The sequence below is a fragment of the Grammomys surdaster genome, unplaced genomic scaffold (genome assembly GCF_004785775.1).
Source record: "Grammomys surdaster isolate TR1022 unplaced genomic scaffold, NIH_TR_1.0 124836, whole genome shotgun sequence".
In the NCBI taxonomy this organism is placed as follows: Eukaryota; Metazoa; Chordata; class Mammalia; order Rodentia; family Muridae; genus Grammomys; species Grammomys surdaster.
In genome coordinates this window covers 386,817-408,796 of record NW_021619779.1, presented here as the reverse complement: position 1 = coordinate 408,796, position 21,980 = coordinate 386,817, and the positions used below count along the sequence as shown (strand labels likewise).

General features: G+C 52.2%; 1 protein-coding gene across 16 annotated transcripts in view; it reads left to right on the top strand.

The window, feature by feature from the left end:
* Window positions 1-21,980, top strand: part of Myo9b (myosin IXB) — a 74,798-nt gene that overhangs the window by 43,517 nt on the left and 9,301 nt on the right. For 4 of the 16 annotated variants that reach the window (XM_028784802.1, XM_028784806.1, XM_028784801.1 and 1 more), the window contains exons 10-24: window positions 481-602; window positions 2,788-2,929; window positions 3,150-3,354; window positions 3,820-3,901; window positions 4,929-5,018; window positions 6,821-6,934; window positions 8,693-8,732; window positions 10,731-10,853; window positions 11,577-11,657; window positions 12,018-12,128; window positions 14,011-14,133; window positions 15,524-15,840; window positions 16,258-17,091; window positions 18,183-18,243; window positions 18,961-19,082. In XM_028784802.1, coding sequence (XP_028640635.1) covers window positions 481-602; window positions 2,788-2,929; window positions 3,150-3,354; window positions 3,820-3,901; window positions 4,929-5,018; window positions 6,821-6,934; window positions 8,693-8,732; window positions 10,731-10,853; window positions 11,577-11,657; window positions 12,018-12,128; window positions 14,011-14,133; window positions 15,524-15,840; window positions 16,258-17,091; window positions 18,183-18,243; window positions 18,961-19,082 — 2,567 coding nt within the window. The remainder of the gene's footprint in view (window positions 1-480; window positions 603-2,787; window positions 2,930-3,149; window positions 3,355-3,819; window positions 3,902-4,928; window positions 5,019-6,820; window positions 6,935-8,692; window positions 8,733-10,730; window positions 10,854-11,576; window positions 11,658-12,017; window positions 12,129-14,010; window positions 14,134-15,523; window positions 15,841-16,257; window positions 17,092-18,182; window positions 18,244-18,960; window positions 19,083-21,980) is intronic. The other 12 variants (XM_028784816.1, XM_028784814.1, XM_028784810.1 and 9 more) reach the window with 7 other exon arrangements.

The window sequence follows — 21,980 nt, the reverse complement described above, 5'->3', positions numbered from 1 at the left end:
CATACATACATACATACATACATACATACATACATACATACATACATACATGTAAGCCCATGAGTGGAAGCCAGAAGACAGCTTGCCCCATTGGTTCTCTCTTTTTACCATGTGGTTCCCGGTTATCAGTTGAGGTTATCAGGCTTGACAGCAAGCCCCTTTAACTGTAGAACCATCTTGTTGGCTGCCAATCAGCTTTGAATAGAAACACTTCTTTGCACAAATTATATCCACAGTGGGAATGTTTAGGCTCATTGTTCTCATGATTCCTTCAGCAATAGAGCAGCATCATTTACACTGCTGTAGGAGTTACAGTACATGCAGATGTCAGGAGAGCTGGAGGCGTGTGGCTCAAGAGTAGAGCCCTGTCTAGAATCCCCAGTGAGGGAATGGGGGTGGTGCCCCTGCTGAGCTTGAGCAAGGCCCTCAGTTCTGAATCCAAGGCAGCGAGTGCCCTCCTTAACCTTCCTCGCCTTGCAGGAGGAATACCAGGGTGAGGGCATCTCGTGGCACAACATTGACTACACCGACAACGTGGGATGTATCCACCTCATCAGCAAGAAGCCCACTGGCCTCTTCTACCTGCTGGACGAGGAGAGCAAGTGAGCATCCCTGCCCCATCCGTTCTGCCACATGCCAGTATGGAACAAGTCAGGTCCCCTGAGCTGCTCAGCTTCTCACACTCATCTTTCCAGTCCATGGGCATCGCTTCTGCCTAGGGCTTGTCCAGCATGCTCTGTAAACGACGGGCACACGGCTTACCTGTGCTAGCTGAGCACATCTTCAAGGGCTGCTCAGCACGCAGCTCACCATATCCTGAGCAAGACTAGGGCTGTGCAGAGCCACCAGTGTGTGTCCTGGGGGAAAGGGAGGAAGGCATCTCGGTCACCCAGCTGCCCTTGCAGAGATCAGGTGGCTTTGACTTTGTTGCTGTGGTTGTGATGACTAGTCTTTTCCCTCTCATGGTCCTGGACACTGTATACTCCAAATCAAGAGACTGTCAAAGCCTTAGTGTCCCACTCCATGACAGGTTCCTCTAGAAGCAACAGGAGAGACCAGAGGAGCTATCCCGGTGCTGGGGCAGGAGGCTCCTCACCATACAGAGGCCAAGAAGTAGAGAGGCAGGTGAAGCTCCTGCCTGCTGTGGCCAAAACCCTAGGTTCCATCCCTAGCGACACATAATGTACCTGTCCTTCTGGCACCTGGGAGATAGAGACAGGAGGATCAGAAATCCAAGGTCATTCTTGGGTACATCTTACATCAAGGCCAGCCTGGGCTACATAAGACCCTATCTCAAAAACAGAAGCCAAGAAAAGGTGTAGAGTCCCAGAATCCTCTTCAGCTTTTTATCCTTAGCATCCTGACTTCTCCCACAATGCCCAACTCCTGAGAGTCCTAGAACCCTGCTGCAGACCTGTCTGCACCTTAGGCCAAGTCTCCCCAGGGAAACAGACCTCAGACAGGAGAAAAGGAGCCAGCACTTGACTGGCAGCTGCACAAGCTCGGCTCTGTCTGAAGCACCTGAGAAAAACAGCTAGGAGCAGGTGTTTTTCTGTAGGAGCCTGTGGCTGCCTGCTACAGGCAGTGTGACAGGGCAGTCACATGTCAGGCTGTGGTACATTTATTAGGTGTGGTGTATTGTTCACCAGCAGGGGTAGCAGGCGTGCACTGTGCATGCAGAAGTTAAGAAACTTTGTTGTTGACTTGTTTCTCTCCCTCAGTCATGTGCTTCCTGAGACTCAGGTCATCAAGCTTAGTGCTGAGCCATCTCACTGGCTTTGACTTGAGTTTCCTGAAACAGCCATGTTAACATTTATCACTGCAACATTTTCTCTTTTCTTTTCTGGTTCGTGTATGTGTGTGCGTGCACGTGCGTGTGCACACTCCCAAGGCAGTGAGTGCCCCAACTCCCAGACCTTCTTCCCAACCTGAGTGGTTATGTCTCCTCTACCAGACAGACGTCCTCCCCCACCCAGCTGTCCAGCTGTGGAGCCCTGGGGCTGGGCATCTGCCACACATTTGGCACTGCCTGTGTTTCCAGTGAGGCTGGGACCAACAAGGTGTGCCAAAACCCACAAGGTGTGCCAAAACCCAGGGCAGTGTTTCCCTCCCTGGAGGCAAAATAGCCAGGTACAAGCAACCTCTTGCTCCATCTGCCTCCCTCCAGGGGCAGATCAGAGCCTGGCTTCGCCTGTTAGGCCGTGCTCATGCTCCCTGTGAGGAGCAGGTGCCTGATGCCACAGCTCCAGGGCACTCATCCAGGTACACGTGGATCCAAAACTAGAGGCTCTGGTGTGGGGTCTGAGATGCTGCATGGGAGATTGATAGAAGCCAGCAAATCTGGTCAACAGTAGAGGGGAGAGCACAGTCAGCCTATGGAGTCTACGAGGGGTCAGGAGGCCCAACAACTCTGTTAACCCTGTAGTCCCACATTTGTCGTATGGATGTGTCCAGTACATGGTGAGAAGCTGACAATGGGCCAGCTCGATGGCTCAGTCAGTTTAACAATGACTGCCAGCAGGCCTGAAGGTCTGAGTTCAATCCCCCAAGGTCCACAAGGTGGATGGAGAAACCCAACTCTTACAGACTGACCTCCACACATGCCAAAAGTGTGAGAGTGTGTGTGTGTGTGTGTGTGTGTGTGTGTGTGTGTGTGTGTGTGTGTTTGCGTGTGAGCCCATGCCTGTCATTAGCCTCTCCTCAGCAGCCCAGGTCCCTTTTCACTTCACTTTGCACTCAGTGTGGGCTCTTAGCTGAGTGTGTCCATGTGTCCACTCCTATCCACAGCTTCCCACATGCCACAAGCCACACTCTGCTGGCCAAGTTCAAGCAGCAGCATGAGGACAATAAGTACTTCCTGGGCACACCAGTCCTGGAGCCCGCCTTCATCATCCAGCACTTCGCAGGCAGAGTGAAATACCAGATCAAGGTAGGCTCAGCCTGATACCCACACTGTTCTCTGACCCTTTGCTGTTACTCAGTTGGGACAGCACATTCTTGGGTGCTTGGAATCATCCCAGACTCCAGTGCCAGTTGAGCCAGGATTGCAGAGTGTTACTGGGACCCATCTGGATATAAACCTTTCAGCCCTTTACTTTTGGGGCATCCATGGGCTCAGAGGGGGTGACCAACCACTCCCACCTCACCAGGACTTCCGGGAGAAGAACATGGACTACATGCGGCCTGACATCGTGGCACTGCTAAGGGGCAGTGACAGCTCCTATGTGCGCCAGCTCATCGGCATGGACCCGGTAGCTGTGTTCCGCTGGGCTGTACTTCGTGCAGCCATCAGGGCCATGGCTGTGCTGCGGGAGGCTGGGCGCCTGCGTGCAGAGAGAGCGGAGAAGGCAGCAGGTAGGGGCGGAGGGCTGCCCTCCCTGTTGCCAACCCTGGGAATAAGCAACATGGTTGACAGGCAGCTATAGCTCATTCTAAAGCTACTTGGGAAACAGTCAGCAGAGTCATGACTTGGGGCCAGATTGAAGTTAGTGAGGATCTGTTTCCAGGACTGAAGAGGGCTGAGGTACAGCTCAGCCAGTAGTGCCCCTGCCCAGAATTCCCCATTGGAGAGCTGCCTAGGATTCCCCCAGTGGAGGCTTGGAGGCAAGACATGGGGTAGAGCCCCTGCCCAGGATCCCTCCTTGAGGGTGAGGCTGGGACTTGATTGGGGTAGAGTGCATGCATAGCATGTAAAAGATCTTGTGTTCAGTTCCAGTTTTCTCAAAAGGAGAAAAGAACTGACTGCTTATTCCACAGAAGTAACAGCTTAGTGCTGTGCTTGAGACCTCGCCAAACAGTGTATGCTCACTTTGTACCCAGCAGGTATAAGTAGCCCTGTCACTCGAAGTCACATGGAAGAGCTACCAAGAGGAGCCAATACCCCTTCAGAAAAACTGTACCGGTGAGCGAGACTTCAGTTTGTTCTACCCCAACCCTGTGAGGTGTCATTGTTTACACTGTTGTGGAGCCTTACACTGCCAGCCAGGGTCCTTACGGCCCTGAGTAAGCCCTCGGGTGGCTGAATGGACTCAAAAGGCCCTGAACAGAAAAGCCCTTGCTTGGACCTTTCTGTACCCCAAAAGGTGGGTCCTGGGATGACATCTGCACTGGGGAGGAGGAGTCAGCACAGACAATGTCTTCAGTCCCCGGGCTTGAGGGGGTAAGGGGCCTTTGCAACTGCAGAATAACACTGAGGAAGAGATGGTCTCCCAGCCTGAGGGAGGTGTCACTGTAAGCTGGACTCTGGAGTCCTGCGTTCTGTCTCAAGGACTGAGAAGAACAGGGATACTTCTTCCCTTACCATTCTCTTGACAGCTGAGTACCTTCCGCTAAGTTTTTCCTTCAGTCATTGCAGAGGCACTTAGTGAGCCTGGGCAGTGACCCAGGCCCTCCACGTGGCTCCCGGAAGGTATAAAAGTGTACATGAGCTGAGTTGGGAGTGCTGGCCTGTGCTTGCAGCTGATTGGGGGACCGGGGCAGAATTGAAAGAACAAGGCTGACCTGGGCTGCAGAAGGAGACCCTGCAGACAGTAAAAGGTGTGCGTCTGTGTTGTGGCACTGGCCTTGCACAAATGAGCCTCTGGGTTCACTGTCCTGCACGTCACTTGGCATGTGGCAGGTCAGCCATGTCCCAGCAGCCTTGGAGCAAGGAGAAAGCAACCCTTGGATACGGAAATGGTCACGGCAGGCATGGCTGTACACACCTGTCTTCCTGGCTGTACAATAATAGCCTAAAGCAACAGGATTGTGACTGAATCTATCTGGGCTGCTGAGCAGGGCCCTGAACCAAGTCAGGTGTTAGGATCCTGCAGGGACCATGTAAAGGAGAGGCCTCAACCCACACAGTGTCTCCATGTAAGTGGCCCATACCTGGCTAGCCTGTGTCAGTGCCGTGTGTCTGCTGGCTTCACTGAGCTTCTCCCTTGCAGCTGCACAGGGCTAGACTTCTCCTTTGAGCGCTCTGAGGAGCTGGATGTTAACGCTTTTGAGGACATCATGGCTTTCTATGAGAGCAGGAAGTAAGTAGCAGCCTTCGCACCAAGACCAGGGAGGCACAGGCCAGGGCCACCATCTGGGAGCTCAGAGCAGCATCCTTCCTGGGGACACACTGCCACTTTTGGCCAGGTCAGGGCATATGTGGAGCTGGTAGGAGCCCCTGCTCTGAGCTCTCTACACAGGAAGGCTGCGCAGGAAGTAAAGGGACCCATTAACACTGTGTCACTCGTGTCATTTTTTGCTCTTGTGCCTCCCTGGAGGGTGAGGGAGCGGAGGTAAGTATGGCATCCATCCGGGCATGAGGCACGGTGCATGTATCACAGAACGGGGGTGCACACAGGGCAACCTTCAGGCCAACTGTCAGAGCCTAAACATGCTTTTAAAATGACGGGAGTGAGGCTGGCAAGATGGCCCAGTGGGTAAAGGTGCTTGCCACAAGGCCTGCCCACCTCATTTGAATCCATGAATCCACATGGTGGAGAGAACCTCTTCCAGCAACCTCTGACCTCCACACACACACCCTCAAACACGCATACCTGCATCTACACACATGCATATGCACACAAATACTCGCTCTCACTTGCACACACAGATACAAACACACGAGCACTCTCAGACACATGCGCACAAACATAGAAGTAAGTAGTGAATAGCAAGTGAGAATCAGAGCGAAGCTCAGTAGCGGAGCAGCTGCCCAGGGTGTGTGCGGCCTGGGACACCGTGCTGGCAGATGTGTGGGCTGCAGAAGCGGCTCAGTGTTGTTGCAGAGGACCCACCTGCCAGTGTTCTCATGGCCAGCTCACAATTACCTGTAGTTTCAGAGCCACATATTCTGACCCTCTCTTTCAGCCTCCATGGTCACCACACATGTGTTTACAACTCCATAAGTATCTCCACATTTATGCCCTAGAAAGAACAGTCAAATGTCCCCATGTCTGGACAGATTGGTCCCTTGGGGCTAGAAAGAGGCAGTGTGGCCACCAGCTGGGAAGTACCAGACAATGAGGGGTCTCTGTGGGCAGCAGGGAGATCAACTCTGGGCCATACTCTACAGACTCATCCAATTTCATACAAATCACAAAAGCTCATACATACAAGATTCCAGCTGGCCGAGCAGCTCAGGAGAGAGGTACTTGCTGCACACCTGATGCTCTTGCATTTGCTCTCCAAGTCACCACAGGACAGAAGAAAAACTGGTTATGTGGAGCTGTCCTCTGTCCTCCACAGGCTGTGGCATATCCCCTGAGATACAAAGAAAAGCATTTTAAAAAATAGAAGACTGTGGCACTTAAATGATGGCCCACAGTATGGCGCATTTGCTGTTGTACTAGAGTCTGGATCCCAACACCCACATGGGCTAGTCACAAATGCTAGTCACTCCAGGTCTGAGGCACACAGCACCTGCTCTGGCCTCTAGCATACCTGAGCCCCTGTCCACATGTACACACCCACGTGTATGATCGTATGCACACTCATATACACACATGTGCACACACACATAAATAAAATTCTTCTAAAAAAAATCTGGGAAAGCAAATGTTAATTCTGTGAGTTCAAGGCCAGCCTGTTCAGCATATCAAGATCCAGGCCAGCCAGGGTCCTGTCATAAGCCTATGGTCCCCTGAGCTTAGGAACAGTAGCTGTTCCTGGCCTAGTCCTCACCCTGAGGAAGGACATGATGGTCACCCACCCTCACACCCCGTCCTCAAATGCATGTTTTGTCTCCTGTGGCCTAGGGACACCCTGATGGGCACTGGAACTCCAGGTGGTGGGATGCATTCTAACTGTTATTCTCTCTGTCACTGGGTCCCCTTCTGGCCCCCAGCGATTTGCATAACCAAATCATCAAGAGCCTCAAAGGACTGCCATGGCAGGGCGAGGACCCGCGGAGGCTTCTCCAGTCCCTCAGTCGGCTCCAGAAGCCCCGCACCTTCTTCCTGTGAGTCCCCCAGCTCCTCTGAGTGCAGCAGCCACCACTGGCTGCTCCTCCACATGATTGGCCACTAACATTCCCTCATCCCACCCCTAGCACTGCCTCACAGTCCAGCCTTCAGCCAGCCGCTGCTGACCAGCCCTAATGTCCCTGACAGCTCCCTGAGCTGAGCAGTACTCCTCTGTGAGGAGATTCCTGCTTTGCTGCTGACCAAGTCCTATCCACCCTGGCCAGCTTGCAGAGCACAAGCCTCAGCCTTTGCCTGCTGTGACCTTGTTGTGAAGCCCATGGAAGCAAGGAACATGTAAAGTTGGGGACCAGTCATAGGCATGGGCCCTACTCCACCCCTGTCATATTTCACTGAATTCCCTTGGGGTTCAGCATTTCTCTGAAAAAGGGGGTGATAAGTCTCAAGACCCTATGTTCTGACCTAGCACCACTGAGGTGATGAGTCAGGGCACCCACAGTCCCCAGCCACAGTCTGGTGGAGAATAGCACTTGTGCCCAGAGGAGCCTGACTTTTTAGTCCTTCCCCTTAACTCCACCCTGGAGCCAGGGTCTCGCCATGTTGTCCAAGCTGGCCTCCAGCCCTTGACTCAAGGATCCACCTGCAGGTGGAGAGCTCTCAGCACTTGAGAACGCTTGCTACTCTGTTGCTATCACCAGTGTTGAGTGACTTTCCTCCTCCAGCCTCCATAGGCACTGCACTCATGTGTGTGCACACATTTATACATACTTAAAACAGAAATCTTCAGAGAATCCTCCTGCCTCAGCTCTGGGAGCAGCTGGGGCTGCAGGCACTTGCCACCGTATCCTAATGTGATTTTTGCATGTTTCTCTGTTGCTTTCTTTTAACCCACATTGAGATGCAGTTGAGGGCTGGGGTGTGGCTCGGAGACAGCAGAGGTTTAGCATTCACAGCCCTAAGGCCTGAAAACACACAACAGCTCCTGGCCACATGCATGGTGAGCAGGGTTCTTGTGTGCTCTAGCTTTCCATGTCATTCCCAGATACAGTGGCACTTGCCCAAGCACACCCAGCCTAAACAAGGCGAAGGCAAGAGGATTGGGTTGGGATGGGGATGAGGTATTACATGCCTGTCATTCTGACACTGGGATGCTGGAGGCGGGAGGATCAGGAGTTCGTATTTCTCAGCTACATAGCACATACAGGCCAGCCTGGGCTACATGAGACCCTGTGTCTTAAAAGAATTCCACTGTGAGACCACCAGAACCCTGGACCATGGAGCTGGCTTCAGTTTTCCTTTCCAGCATCAGAAACTCTGGAGCTGGGTGTGGCTCTGAAACAGGCCGTCTTCTCAGTATATGGAAGGCCTTGGGTTCCATCCCCAGCATGGCATACTAATAATAAATTCCCTGAAGACAATTTAGTGAGGAGCCACCAGGCCTTGTTCTTTGTAGGTCTCTGCTCCACCAGTGGAGAGCTGACCTAGCACAGTAGGGTCAGTCGCTCAGTGCATCAGGGCACCTTAGGGCCTCGGTGCTGTGTGCTTGGCTGCTGGTTCACTTTCTCACTGCTACAGATACCTGGAGCCTCCAGCACATTCTGCACCCTCAGAGGGAGCAGAGCCCTCAGTGCGGAAGGCAGGAGCTCGCGGGAGTCTAGGGAGTCGGTGGCGGCCTTGCTGCATTTGTCCTCTCTCTCTGTCTCTCTGGATCTAACCTGCAAGGCGTGGCTTGCTGAACTAACAAGACCCCCAGCTCTGTTACCCTCACATTCACACCATTTTTAATATTTTGACAGGAAGAGTAAAGGTATCAAACAAAAGCAGATCATTCCCAAGGTAAACCCGCACCCGCAGATGGCACCGCCACATACGGCTCGAGAGCACCTTTCTCAAGTCACCCTGAGACAGGGAGGAGGGAGAGAAACACTGAGCTTCTGGGACCTCTTTCCTTCTCCTGCTAACTCTCTAGTACAAAGCTAGTGGCTCAAGTTAGGGAGCCCCTGCCTAGACTCCCTCAGTGAGGAGCTGGGGGCGTGGCTGAGGAGCTCCTACCTTATATCTCCCAGTGAGGGGTTGGAGGTTGTGGCTCAGGGATAGATCCTCTAAGAGTTCCCCAGTGAGGGGGTGGAATGCAACCCCTGCTTAGCTTTTATCAGCCCCTGGGTTCCCAGCACTAAAATCAGATTCCTTACTGTGACTTTGTAGTGTTTGGGGTTTCATCAGAGTTGGACCTCTATGGGCTCCTTTATTAGGCAGGAGCAGCTGAGGCACTCTCAGGAAGCTGTGAGTGAGTGGGGGGAGGAGCCAGGCTCCACTCATCTCAAGTCTGCCCTTCTAGTGTTTCAGCTGGACCCCTGAAGGGTCCTCCCCCACCCCAGAGCTGGTGCTTCCCACAAGCCACCCAGCATGAACCAGGTGCTGCCTGTGAGGCGCCTGTAGGACCAGGCAAGCGGCAGTGCCCTACAGACTCTCAGTCTGGTTTAGACACTATCTGCCCTCAGTGTTCACAGTGGGAAGTTCCCAGGACCTTTGGGTAATGTGGGTGTGCAGGCACCTCTGTCTATGGAGCCTAGGCACAACCTGCCACAGGCTGGACCTTCTCTGGGGGACTTAGAGGCCCTTACAGAGTGACTTCACTATGCATGCCACCATGCTGTGTTGAATAAGGACGAGACATGAGAGTCTGTGACAGGGTATAGGGCACACACTTGTCCCACCCTGGAGACAAGGCTACTGTGGGCTATGGTCATCAAGAGCAAACAGGTGCAGTATGGAGTTTTTGTTTTGTTTTGTTTTAAATATGGTCAGTAGCTCTTGTCCAAAATTCTGTAGAGCAGAAGCCGCTGATATCTTGACTTTAAGCACTCGGAGACATTTACATATATACAGTGAGGTGTGGAGATGGGTGTGGTCTATGTACGGAATGTGTTCTCCTTTCACCTTAGACTCATAGCCGTAGACTCTTGCAAGTATATATGTGCATGCCCAAAAGACTTGTCATACAGGAGCTGAGGAGATGTCTCAGAGGGTAGAGGTGCTGGCTGCCGAGCCTGACCACTGAAGTTCAGTCCCCGGGAACCACATGCTGGATGGAGGGAACCAACTCCTGCAAGTGGGTCTCTGACCTCCGCACATGCACATATACAATACAGTTTTTAAAAAATAAAGTTTTATTTTTAAAGTATAAGGTTATGCATAGTGATGCATGTCTGTCACTCCTCTAGGAAGATATGAGGCAAGGGACTTGTTAATTGCAGGCAAGGCTACAGAGCAAAACTGTCCCATAAATGAAAAGTTGAATGCAAGAGTTGCGACCACCATATGCCTGTCCTCTCAGCATTTGGGAGCTGGGGATGAGGAGCTTGGGCCATCCTGGGCTATATGGTCCTCTCAGCATTTGGGAGATGGGGATGAGGAGCTTGGGCCATCCTGGGCTATATGGTCCTCTCAGCATTTGGGAGATGGGGATGAGGAGCTTGGGCCATCCTGGGCTACATGAGACTCTTTCAGGGAAAAAATCACCAGTCACTTGAAACCCTGTTGCTTTCAGTTTTGGGGTTCAAAGGCATGGAATCCATATACCCTGGGAGCTGGTGGCTTATGGTATAACAGGCCCCTATCCTGACCATGGGAGATGTGGTGGGTCCTGTCACCAGCTCAAGCTGGCATGTGAGGTCTGAGGGACTTGAACCCTGGCCCCCTGTCCTGAGGATGAGGATGTGTGGAGGAGCAGGAATGGCAGGCAGTGGCCTGTATCCAGGCCATGCTCTCCCCAGAAGCCAGCGGCCCCTGTAGGTTATGGGGAGCAGGCCCAACCCTGTGTGTCTGTCCTAGAACCTGCTGGACTCTCGGTCCCTGAGGTTCATCATCAGCATGACACTGCACGACCGGACGACCAAGTCGCTGCTGCATCTGCACAAGAAGAAGAAGCCCCCCAGCATCAGTGCGCAGTTCCAGGTGGGTACTGTAGCTCAGCAGGGCCCCTCCAAGTCGGTGCTATTCCAGGCCACAGTCCCAAAATGTGCTTATAGGTGTGTGACATCATTTATGTGCCCTAGGTACAACACCACCCCTGTTTGAAAACCACCAAGATAAAAAGGGCGTCACTAGTTAGCAAGTCAGTCGCCAGGGCTTTGAGCATGTTCTGAGGTCATGACTCTTTTTTTCCCTGGCTTCCAGGAAACTCAGAGACATTTTTGTTGTTGTCATTGTCTGTTGAAACAGGGCCTTGTGTCCTCCAAGTCGGCCTCAGATAGTCAATAATGCTCTTACCTTACCTCCCAAGTGTGAACTAAATCTTTGTTCTTATGATGCTGGGGATGGAGCCCAGGCTCTCCAGTGCTCTGTGGAGGCTGAGGATGTAACTTGGGTAATGTGTGTGCTTGGGATGTATTCAGCCCCAGCCCTGCAGAAACAGAAAGAGAAAGGAAGGGGAGACAGCAGCTAACTCCTTACTCCCCTCCAAGGCCGATGCACTGAGCTCTTGACTCTACTGCCTCACCCCTGCAAAATGCCAGCTGTGTAGTCCCCCACCCCAAAAGAGTCTTTGGTCAGCCATGGGGCCCCTACAGCTGGAGCTACAAAGCCGTTGGTCAACTTCATACAGCAATGGTGTCCTGGCCTTCCCCAGTGAGCCATACACCTGGTCAGCAATCCCATGTGCATTCCCTCTTCCTCCAGACATCTCTTAACAAACTGTTGGAGGCACTGGGCAAGGCCGAGCCCTTCTTCATCCGCTGCATTCGCTCCAATGCCGAGAAGGTAAGTGCAGGCCAGCATGTGCAGGACCCTGTGGGGCCCACAGAGTATGAAGGGGTCAGACCTTGGCCCCAGGCTAGGGCCTAGAAAGCCATAGGCAGGAACTGGGACTAGCACTCAGTGGGGAGAACCTCTATCCCACAAGAAACCGCAGGGTCCATCCACAGCACCGTGTAGCCATCCCAGTACTGAGGAGCTGAAGTTAAAGACCATCACTGGCTACGGAGTGAGTGTAGGCTCGCCTAGGCTACATGAGATCCTGCCTCCAAAAAAAAGGTTGGGGCAGAAGGAGCTTTAACCAGCAGGGGTGGCCGTCCACATGGTGACCCCAGAGCCTCTGAGCAGTGTGCTCCTCCTTTGCAGAAGGAGCTGTGCTTTGATGATGAGCTGGTGCTGCAGCAGCTGCGCTACACAGGCATGCTGGAGACCGTGCGCATCCGGCGCTCTGGCTACAGCGCCAAGTACACCTTCCAGGTAGGCTGCCCACGCTGCTGCCTCTGCCCTGCAGGGCAGGGCTCCTCAGCAGACCTGCCTTCCACAACCAAACCTGAAGATTCACGAGCTGACACCAGTCCTGGAAGTCACAGTTGCCTTTGACTGACCATCTTTTTTTTTTTTTTTTTTAAGATTTATTTATTTTATTTATGAGTACACTGTAGCTGTCTTCAGACACACCAGAAGAGGGCATCGGATCCCATTACAGATGGTTGTGAGCCACCATGTGGCTGCTGGGAACTGAACTCAGAACCTATTGAAGAACAGTCAGTGCTCCTAACCGCTGAGCCATCTCTCCAGCCCCAACTGAGCATCTTCTAACCTGATGTTTTGACATGTTTCAGGTTTATTTGTTCAAATTTATTTTGTATATGTATATGCACAAATATACAGGTTAGAGCACATTTGGGGTGATCAGAGGATAGCTTGCAGGAGTCGGCTCTGTCCTCTCACCATATGGGTCCTGGCTCTTGAAATCATGTCAGTCTTGGCCACCAGCACCTTACCTACTGAGCTTTCCCAACTGTCAGAATTGAGAGCAATTCTGACAATGTTATCATAATCAGTGTGCCCAGGAACAGGCAGGATCCTTTCTCTGCCTCCATTACTTAAAAGAAATATATCCGTTATACATGGCAGCTCATGTCTCAGCCCTCAAGAAAGGCAGACAGGAAGCTTGCTCCCTGTGAGTTCCAGACCAGCCTGAGATACAGAATGAGGCTATCCAGACAAAACCATGTAGTGGCTGGGGCTGTGGGTCAGTGGATGGACACACGGTGGGGAGTGTTGTCCTAGCCACACTCAGCCATGCAGTATGCCAGGGCAGTGCCACGTCCACCACTGAAACGCCGCACTCAGGCCGGGAGATGCCTTAGTCGGTAAGTACTGAAGTACAGAGTCGTGACCCCTCATAGCACCCCGGCTCACCTGCAAGTCCAGCCTCAGAAAGCCAAGTCAGGGACCCCCAGAGCAACCCTGCTATTGAGACCAGCTCGGGTTTGACTGAGTGTGACCCTGCCTCAAAGAATGAGGTAGGGAAGCCATGGAGGATGATTCCCTGCAACAGCCTTGGGCCTCCACATTGTGCACATGGATGTATGTCCACACGCAAAACCATGACACATACGCAAGTGGGGGAAAAGCGGTAATGCAATACTCTTATCTACATGGCTTGAGACCAGCTAGCGTTCTGTCCTAGTTATTTTCCTGTGGCTTGATCAACACGATAAGCTACCATAAAGGAAAGGGTTTTGAGTTGGTCTTAGAGTCAGAGGCCATTACTCTATCGTAGTAGAATGAGGTGTGTCATCAGGAAGGCAGAGAATGCACCGAGGGCTCCTGAGCTCGTCCTCAGGACACACCTCCTAAGCCTTGGACCAGTTGGGTCTGTGTTCTCATTCAGACCCTACATATCCTTCACAATGCTAGGCTTTCATGCCTGTGCCTTCACGGTTACATGCCAGGCTGCTGTGGTCACTTGTGCAAACTTCCACTGAATAATAGAATAACAGCCACAGAAAAAGAGAGCTGGGGAGATGCTCTGCAGTGATGAACACAGTTTGGGCTTGCAAGGGAGCTGAGCTGGGGTCCACACGCCTACATACGGTGCTTCATAACATCAGGTGCCTGTAACATCAGCTCCAGATCTGACGCCCTCCCCCGACCTCCATGAGCACTGAACTCATATATGGGGTGGGGTGGCACTGAGCATACCTGATGCCTGGGTTCCACCCCAGCTGTGCCCGCCTCATATGGTTCCTTAGCGCCACACACAAGAAAGGGGACTCGGTCGCCCCCCCTCATAGAGTGACTGCAGCTACCAAGATGCTTATTTACACTGTCCTTCCCTGCCACATGCCAGGACTTCACAGAGCAGTTCCAGGTGCTGCTGCCCAAGGATGTCCAGCCCTGTAGAGAGGCCATTGCTGCCCTGCTGGAGAAGCTGCAGGTGGACAGGCAGAACTACCAGATTGGGAAGACAAAGGTAAGCACCATCACACTCGTGGCTGCCATTCCCGACCCACTAGCACCCAGGTAGGAGCTCACTTCTCAGTACTTTGCACCATGCTCCAAAGGGTCCTGGGCTCTGCAGTAAAGCTCTGACACTAGACCCAAGGCACAATGGGCTCTATCACTCCCTATTTTGGGAGTTAGAGGCAGGGCATCACTTCCTCCCTGGCTCCAGTTGACATCAGAAGATGGAGACATGTGGGAAGGATCGTATGACAAGATAGGCCAGCTCTTCCAGACCCACTCAGTCTACAGGAAATGGCAGGGCCCATGAGAGCCACGTTTAACCTCTTCCTTGGGAGACACCAATGGAGACAACATCTTCTACCACTGGGCCCCACCTCTTGAAGGGTCCTCAGCTCAGTGCCACCACATTGACCCAAGCTGCTAGAGCAAGAATGTTGAGGGATGAGCCACATCCAGTCCTCAGATAGCATGAGGCCAGTTCCTTCCTTGTGTCTCTCAGAGTATGTCAGTGGCTGCCATTAAGTGCCACTCAGCTGCATAGTTACAGTTAGGTCCCTGACAGTTCTAGTCCCAGAGTGAGTCACCTGGGGACCCAGCACTTCCACTCTTGGATGTGTGTCCAAGAGAATGGAAACCACATGTTCCCCAAAACACTTGCACACACTGTCTGAAAGTGAACACAGCGGGACTGCCCATTAGACTAGGTAGGCAGAGTGTGGTCTGTCCATAAAAAGGAATAAACCTGACATACTCCCGCATGCATGAGGAGACATGTTGAGTGATAGAAGCCATCTGTGGAAGGCCATTGGCTTTGAGGTCCCTCTGATAGGAAGTGTCAGGACTAGCACATGCCTGTCAACCAGCCTGGGTTATATAGCAAGACCTAGTCTCAAACAACAAAAAGAAAGGGCTGGGGAGATGGCTCAGTATGTGCTTGTATAATTCATCATGCAAGTACAAAGACCTGAGTTTGGATTTCCCAGACACCAATTAAAAAACTGGGTGGGTGGCACATGCCTGAAATCCCAATGAGAGACCCTATCTCAAAACAGAAGGTATGGAAGCCGCCTGGTGTTAGCCTCTGACCTGTGCACACATGGCAAATGCTATCTTACATGAATTCTGCTTCCTTATATTAAACAATTCCTATTGTTGCTGGTGAGCACACCTGATAAGTCAGAAGGATGAGGGGTGCAAGGCCAGCCTTGGCTACGTAGTGAGTTTGTGGCCAGCCTGGGCTATACAAAAACCTATTTGGCAAAAGCAACATAATATCAGGTCACTGAAGGCCACAGCTGTAGCTCTTAACTACAGGAGCAGTTGATTACATGGCTCTTCCTGCACAGGCTCTGTGAGGCTCTGCAGGCACGCTACCTCTCCTCTGTTCTTGCCCACAGGTCTTCCTGAAGGAGACAGAGCGGCAGACCCTGCAGGAGAGGCTTCATGGTGAGGTCCTGCACAGGATTCTGCTGCTGCAGAGTTGGTTCCGTATGGTGCTGGAACGCAGGCACTTCATGCAGATGAAGCATGCTGCCTTGACCATCCAGGCCTGCTGGCGGTCTTACCGTGTGCGCCGTGCCCTGGAGAGGACACAGGCAGCTGTGTACCTGCAGGCTGCCTGGAGGGGCTACCTGCAGAGACAGGCCTACCACCACCAGAGGCATAGCATCATCCGTCTGCAGAGCCTCTGCCGTGGCCACCTGCAGCGCAGGAGGTGAGAGGCACAGGGCTTCCCACCCTGGAGCATTCTAGAAGCCCAGACGGTCACTCACTAAAAAGCTGCCCAAGATCACTAATACACAGCCAGTAGAGCCTAGGACTGTAGTCAGGGTGTAGGGAGGTGGGGAGAGCTTGACTATAAACAGGCATCTGTAGGCACAAGAGGGGGGAGAAGGTAGTTTCCTCCATGTGCCGCCCAGATTTAGGCCTGGTGGAGGGACGGCTCTAACCAACTCAGAGTACCTCTCCTTTCCTGTGACCCATCCTGAGCATCCAGCCTTACAAGTTGGGAGACCACCACTACCCAAGTGGATAGCGGCTGGGTCCCTGCAGGTCTTGGACAGCCCTTTGCACTCCAGAAGTTACACAGGTGTTCACGTCTGACACTGTATCATGTCTTTCTTTCTACCAGCTTCAGCCAGATGGTGTCAGAGAAGCAGAAGGCAAAGCAAGCCAGGGAGGCTGCAGGAGCAGAGATGTCAGAGGGCGAGCCAGGCCCTGTGGCCTCTGGGGAGCAGCTGTCCAAGCACCCTGTGGAGAACCTTGAGAGCCTGAGTGTGGAGGCTGAAATCTGGGTGAATAACAGGTCCCCAGATGGCACATCACCTAAGAAAGAGACACCAAGCCCGGAGATGGAGACCCCAGCCCAAAAAACAGTGCCAGCTGAAAGTCATGAGAAAGTCCCCAGTAGCCGGGAGAAGCGAGAATCACGGCGACAGCGAGGGTTGGAGCATGTTGAACGACAGAATAAACACATCCAGTCTTGCAAGGAGGAGAGTAGCACCCCTGGAGAACCTTCCAGAAGGGCAAGCCTGGAAACAGAGGAGAGCTTCCCTGAGGACACAAAGGGACCCAGAGAAGATGGACTTGAGTCATGGACTGAGACCACAGCCCCCTCTTGTCCAAAGCAGGTGCAGGTTGTGGGAAACCCACCTGGGAGTCCCAGTCCCATGCAGAGGCCCACTAGCCTGGCCCTAGACACTAGGGTTAGCCCAGTGCTCCCCAGCAGCTCCCTGGAATCCCCCAAGGATAAGGATAAGCATGAGAACAACACCAAGGCTCAGGACAAGCCCGAGAGTCCCAGTGGCTCTACCCAGATCCAACGATACCAGCACCCAGACACAGAGCGGCTGGCTACTGCTGTGGAGATATGGCGAGGCAAGAAGCTCGCCACTGCAATGCTGAGCCAATCCCTGGACCTGAGTGAGAAGCACCGGGCTCCAGGGGCAGCCCTGACTCCCACAGAGTAAGCCTATCATCATGTAGGCTGAGGGCACCAGGGTGGGCAGCACCAGCTCAGGGCCGCAGGGCCATAAACGGGTGTGACCAAGATTGCCAGATAGGGACATGCCCTGCAGAGTAGAAAGCAAAGGCCTGAAGACTCTTAGGTCCTGGCCGGAGTGAGGGTTGACAGAGAGCTTGCTGACCGTCCCCAGCCCTGCAGACATAATGTACCTGCCCAGCAGCCCGCAAGAGGCTGTGGAGGCCAGGACCCTGTGAGTCCTTCCCTCCCTGACCCCTGGATCCCTTTCCTCTCCATGACTAGGGCTCACTCACAGAATTTTACCCATGGCTTATAGGAAAGGCGCCACTGACTGCACCCATATGAGCTAATATCTAGAGACCACATCTCTAGCCCCTGAGACCTGGACTGGACTGAAGGAAGGGAGTGTGGAATCAGAGACAGGCCGCCTACACAGAACCTCTTGGCTGTGGTACTGACAGACTGAGGCTAGGAGTTGTCTGTGGGGACACCCTGTATCAAGGTGTTGAATGTTCTCACTGGCCCCTCCCATCACATGCTGGTAGCCTGACAGGCCAATGGTTTGCAGGGTAGAGGGTGGATGGATGATGGATCTGACAGGTGGGTACGTATAGAGGTAATGGATCAGAGAGAGAAAGATGATGGACTAGTGGGTTGGTAGGTGGTGGATACAAAGACAGGTTGAGCCGGGCAGTGGTGGCGCACGCCTTTAATCCCAGCACTTGGGAGGCAGAGGCAGGCGGATTTCTGAGTTCGAGGCCAGTCTGGTCTACAGAGTGAGTTCCAGGACAGCCAGAACTACACAGAGAAACCCTGTCTCCAAAAAACAAAAAAAAAAAAAAAAGAAAGGTTGATTGGAGATGGACAGGTCCTGGATGGTGAGTAGATGGGCGGATTGATGAGCAGGTGGATGGGTGGGAGGATGGATGGACAGAACAGTGCATAGCTCTCTTACCTCTCTGAGTGCTTGCTGGGCTGAGTGAGGCTGACCCTACCCAGGAAGAGTCACTGCACTGGGCCCGGAATGCTCTGCGTGGCACGTGTGAGTAACGCTGTGCTCTATGGTCTCACAGGGAGAGGCGCATCTCTTTCTCCACCAGTGATGTCTCCAAGCTGTCCCCGGTCAAGGTACAGGTAAAGCTGTAGTTCCCCATACACATACATACACAGACACAGAGACACATGTATATACATGCACACACATGCCCACACAGAGACTTACATTCACACAGATACACACACATACACATTCCCCCATAAACACACACATGTCCACACACATAGATACATGCACATGAGAATGCACACACATACTGAGCAGTCTTGACAGAGTCCAGCTATCATCTTGACACTTGAGAGGCAGAGCAGGAGGGTCACACATACAGGCCCACATGGCATGCTTCATAGCAGCCTGACAGCCTTTCTCTAAAGGTAAAATGAGGTTGGTGGGACGCTTGAGTGATTAAGAACACTTGCCGCTCCTACAGATGACACAAGGTGGCTCACAATCTCCAGGGGATCTCCCTGTGACTTCCGTGAGCACCTGCACACACATGTAATTTAAAAATAAAATCTTTGCCAGGCAGTAGTGGCACAGACCTTTAGTCCCAGCACTCAGGATGCAGAGGCAGATGGATTTCTGAGTCTGAGGCCCGCCTGGTCTACAGAGTGAGTTCCAGAACAGCCAGAGCTACACGGAGAAACCCTGTCTCAGAAAATCAAGATATAAAATAGAATTATTAAAGATAGAAAACTCATAGTGGAGTTGATGGGTGAAGACGGGGAGATTTGATCCATGTCTGGGCCCCAGCTGTGACTCACCCTGCCCTCCCTATACCTCTCCCTTGGCAGACTTCAGCTGAAATTGATGGGGATTTGAGCAGCAAGAAGCCAGCCATCCATAAGAAGAAGTCAGGAGATCCATCTGCTGGTCCCGATGCAGGCCTGTCTCCAGGCTCCCAGGGTGACTCTAAGTAAGTGAACAGCCCCCCACCACCACCACTAGAGACACCCAGGGCCCCACCTCAGCTCCGCTGAGCTGCTTGCAGCAATGAGGCACACTGGGCTCAGTAGTTGTTTGAGGCACAGTTCCGAACAGCCTTGCTGAACACCTGCCCACTAACCCTTCTCACGTAGCCCAGCTCAGGACCACCTCGAGCACCCAGCTGGCCACATGGTTGTGAAGCCTCAGGAAGCCACAGCCAGGCCAGGTCTTCTGCTCTGATTTCACAGATAGACAGAGGCCATCCATCTAGTATTCCCTGTGAGCAAACACCATGACCACGGCAATGCTGATAAAAGAAAGTGTTTGAGGGCTTGCTTATGGTTTCTAAGGGTTAGTTCAAGATCATCATGGTAGCAGAGAGACGATCCGGCCTGATTTTTGTTTTTGTTTGTTTTGTTTTTCCAGATAGGGTTTCTCTGTAACTGGCCTGGGCCTACTACCTGACACACTTCCTCCAACAAGGTCATACCTCCTAATCCTTCCCAAACAGTTCCTGCCCCGGTGACTTACATAACCTGTGGGGCCGTTATCATTCAAACCTGCACACTCTCCATCTTAGTATTAGGTTCTCTCACTGAACCTGGAGGCCACTGATTCAACTAAGCTGATGGGCCAGCAAATCAACCCATCTACCCCAGCCCACAGCAGGGTTACATGTGTGTGCCCCCGAGCCCAGCTTTTACATGAGTGCTGTTGACCCAAACTCCAGTCCATTCTTACATAGCAAGCATTTAAGCCACCTTTCCAGTCACCTTTGTCTATCTGTCTGTCTGTCTGTCTTTCTACTTATCTTTATTTAGTTATTTATTTATTTGAAACAGGATTTATTTATCTTTATTCATTTATTTAAGACAGGGTTTATGTAGCCTTGGCTGTCCTGGAACTTAGTATGTAGACCAGGCTGGCCTTGAGCTCAAGAGATCTGCCTGCCTTTGCCTCCTGAGTGCTGGGATTAAAGGCATATACACCACCACCACTGTCCAGCCCTCCATTTTTTTTTTTTTTCAGTAAAGTCAAAACCATTTCTTTGCTATGGCTAGGCTTGGTTAGACACACCTGTGATCCCGGCACTGAGGCGGCTAAGGCGTTCTGGGCTAAATAAACTATCTCAAAAACCAAAATACAAAAACTTAAAGCACCTCCTGCCCTCCCCCCACCTCTGGGAACCCATCCTGGGTCCTCAGATCTTGGCTCAGGCTGCCTTGCTCGATTGCTCCTCCTGGAGACACCAGGCATCCTTGTTTGTAGACAAGTAACTGATCGTGCCTCCATCTTCATGGTTCTGACTCAAACCCAATGGCTTCTTTGAGGTTGCTTTAGGTTGCTTACAGTTCTCATGAAGGAGCCCTGGGCTGCATGCATGCTAGACAGGTCCTCCACCCCTGAGCCACACCCCCAAACCCTCTGTTGTCTTGGAAGGACACTTCTCATTGGAGTTGTGTGACTTGGTTACTTTTTATCTCATCCTCTATTCAGATGGTTACAAATGCAAAGGTCTTTTCTACACAAGCTCTCAGTCAGAGTCTGAGCTAAGACCCCAAGATGGCAGCCATTTGCCCCTATAGTACCTATAGTACCTATAGTACCTATAGTGCCTACAGTACCTACAGTACCCAGCAGCCACTGTTGATAATCTGTCATCGTTTTTCTGACTGTCTTCTGATTTAGTGCCCACAAGAGGCTTCAGGGAGCAGGAACTCATTTCACTTTTTAAAATATTTTACACTGATTTCATCGTGCGTGCGTGCATGTATCCGTGCGTGCATGCATCCCATCCATGTAGCATGTGTGTGGAGGTCACAGGACAATTACTGGAGTCAGATTATCAGACTTGGTGGCAAGTGCCAGTGCCCTCATATTCTTTGTATGACCATAGGGCAGGCTGAGTCTTGCTCTAGGTCTTGCTCAGTTCAGACAGACGGACACCATCTCTGTTATATGATCCAGTACCCCACAGTGTCTTTGGGAGGGGACCCTCTAAAGTTTTCAGTTTGTTTTGGTTTTTCTCTTTCTGAATTTTTTTGTTTGTTTTTGTTTTTTTCAAGACAGGGTGTCTCTGTGTAGCCCTCACTGTCCTAGAACTCACTCTGTAGACTAGGCTGGCCTTGAACTCAGAGATCCACCTGCCTCTGCCTCCTGAGTACTGGGATCGAAGATGTGTGACATCACCACCTGGCTTTTTGTGTTTTTAAGAAGTTCAATCACTGGTACACAGTAACAGAAGAACCTACCAGGGTTTTTTGGGATGTTTTGAAATCAAGTCTTACTATAATCCAAGCATTTCTCAAATGCGTGGCAAACCTCCTGCCTCAGCCTCCCATGGGCTGGATTGTGGGTATGAGCCATCACATCACAGTGTGCCCAACCCTCCCTTTCCCTACTCCTGTAACACAAGGTGTCATGCAGCCCAGGCTGGCTTTGAGCCTGGGAGCCAAGTTAGTTCCTGGTCCTTCTGCCTGGTTCCGTGGTGCCCGTGGCTTGCCTCCATTGTTTTCTAAAATCAGCACTGAGAATGTGGCTTCCTAAGCAGAGGCTCTGTCTCCTGCTCACCTCGGCTTACACCTCATGCAGAGCCGAGGTCTGTGCTCCATTCACACACACCGCCCAGCTACCAAGGACGCCAAGGCCAGCCTGCCTCCAAAACAGCTACAGCTGGGTATAGAGATGCCTGCCTTTAATCCTAGCAATTTGGGGATCTCTGCATGCCAGGCCAGTCTGATCTACGTAGTGAAACCCTGTCTCAAAAAAGGAAAGGAAGGAAGGAAGGAAGGAAGGAAGGAAGGAAGGAGGGAGGGAGGGAGGGAGGGAGGGAGGGAGGGAGAGAGAGAGAGAGAGAGAGAGAGAGAGAGAGAGAGAGAGAGAGAGA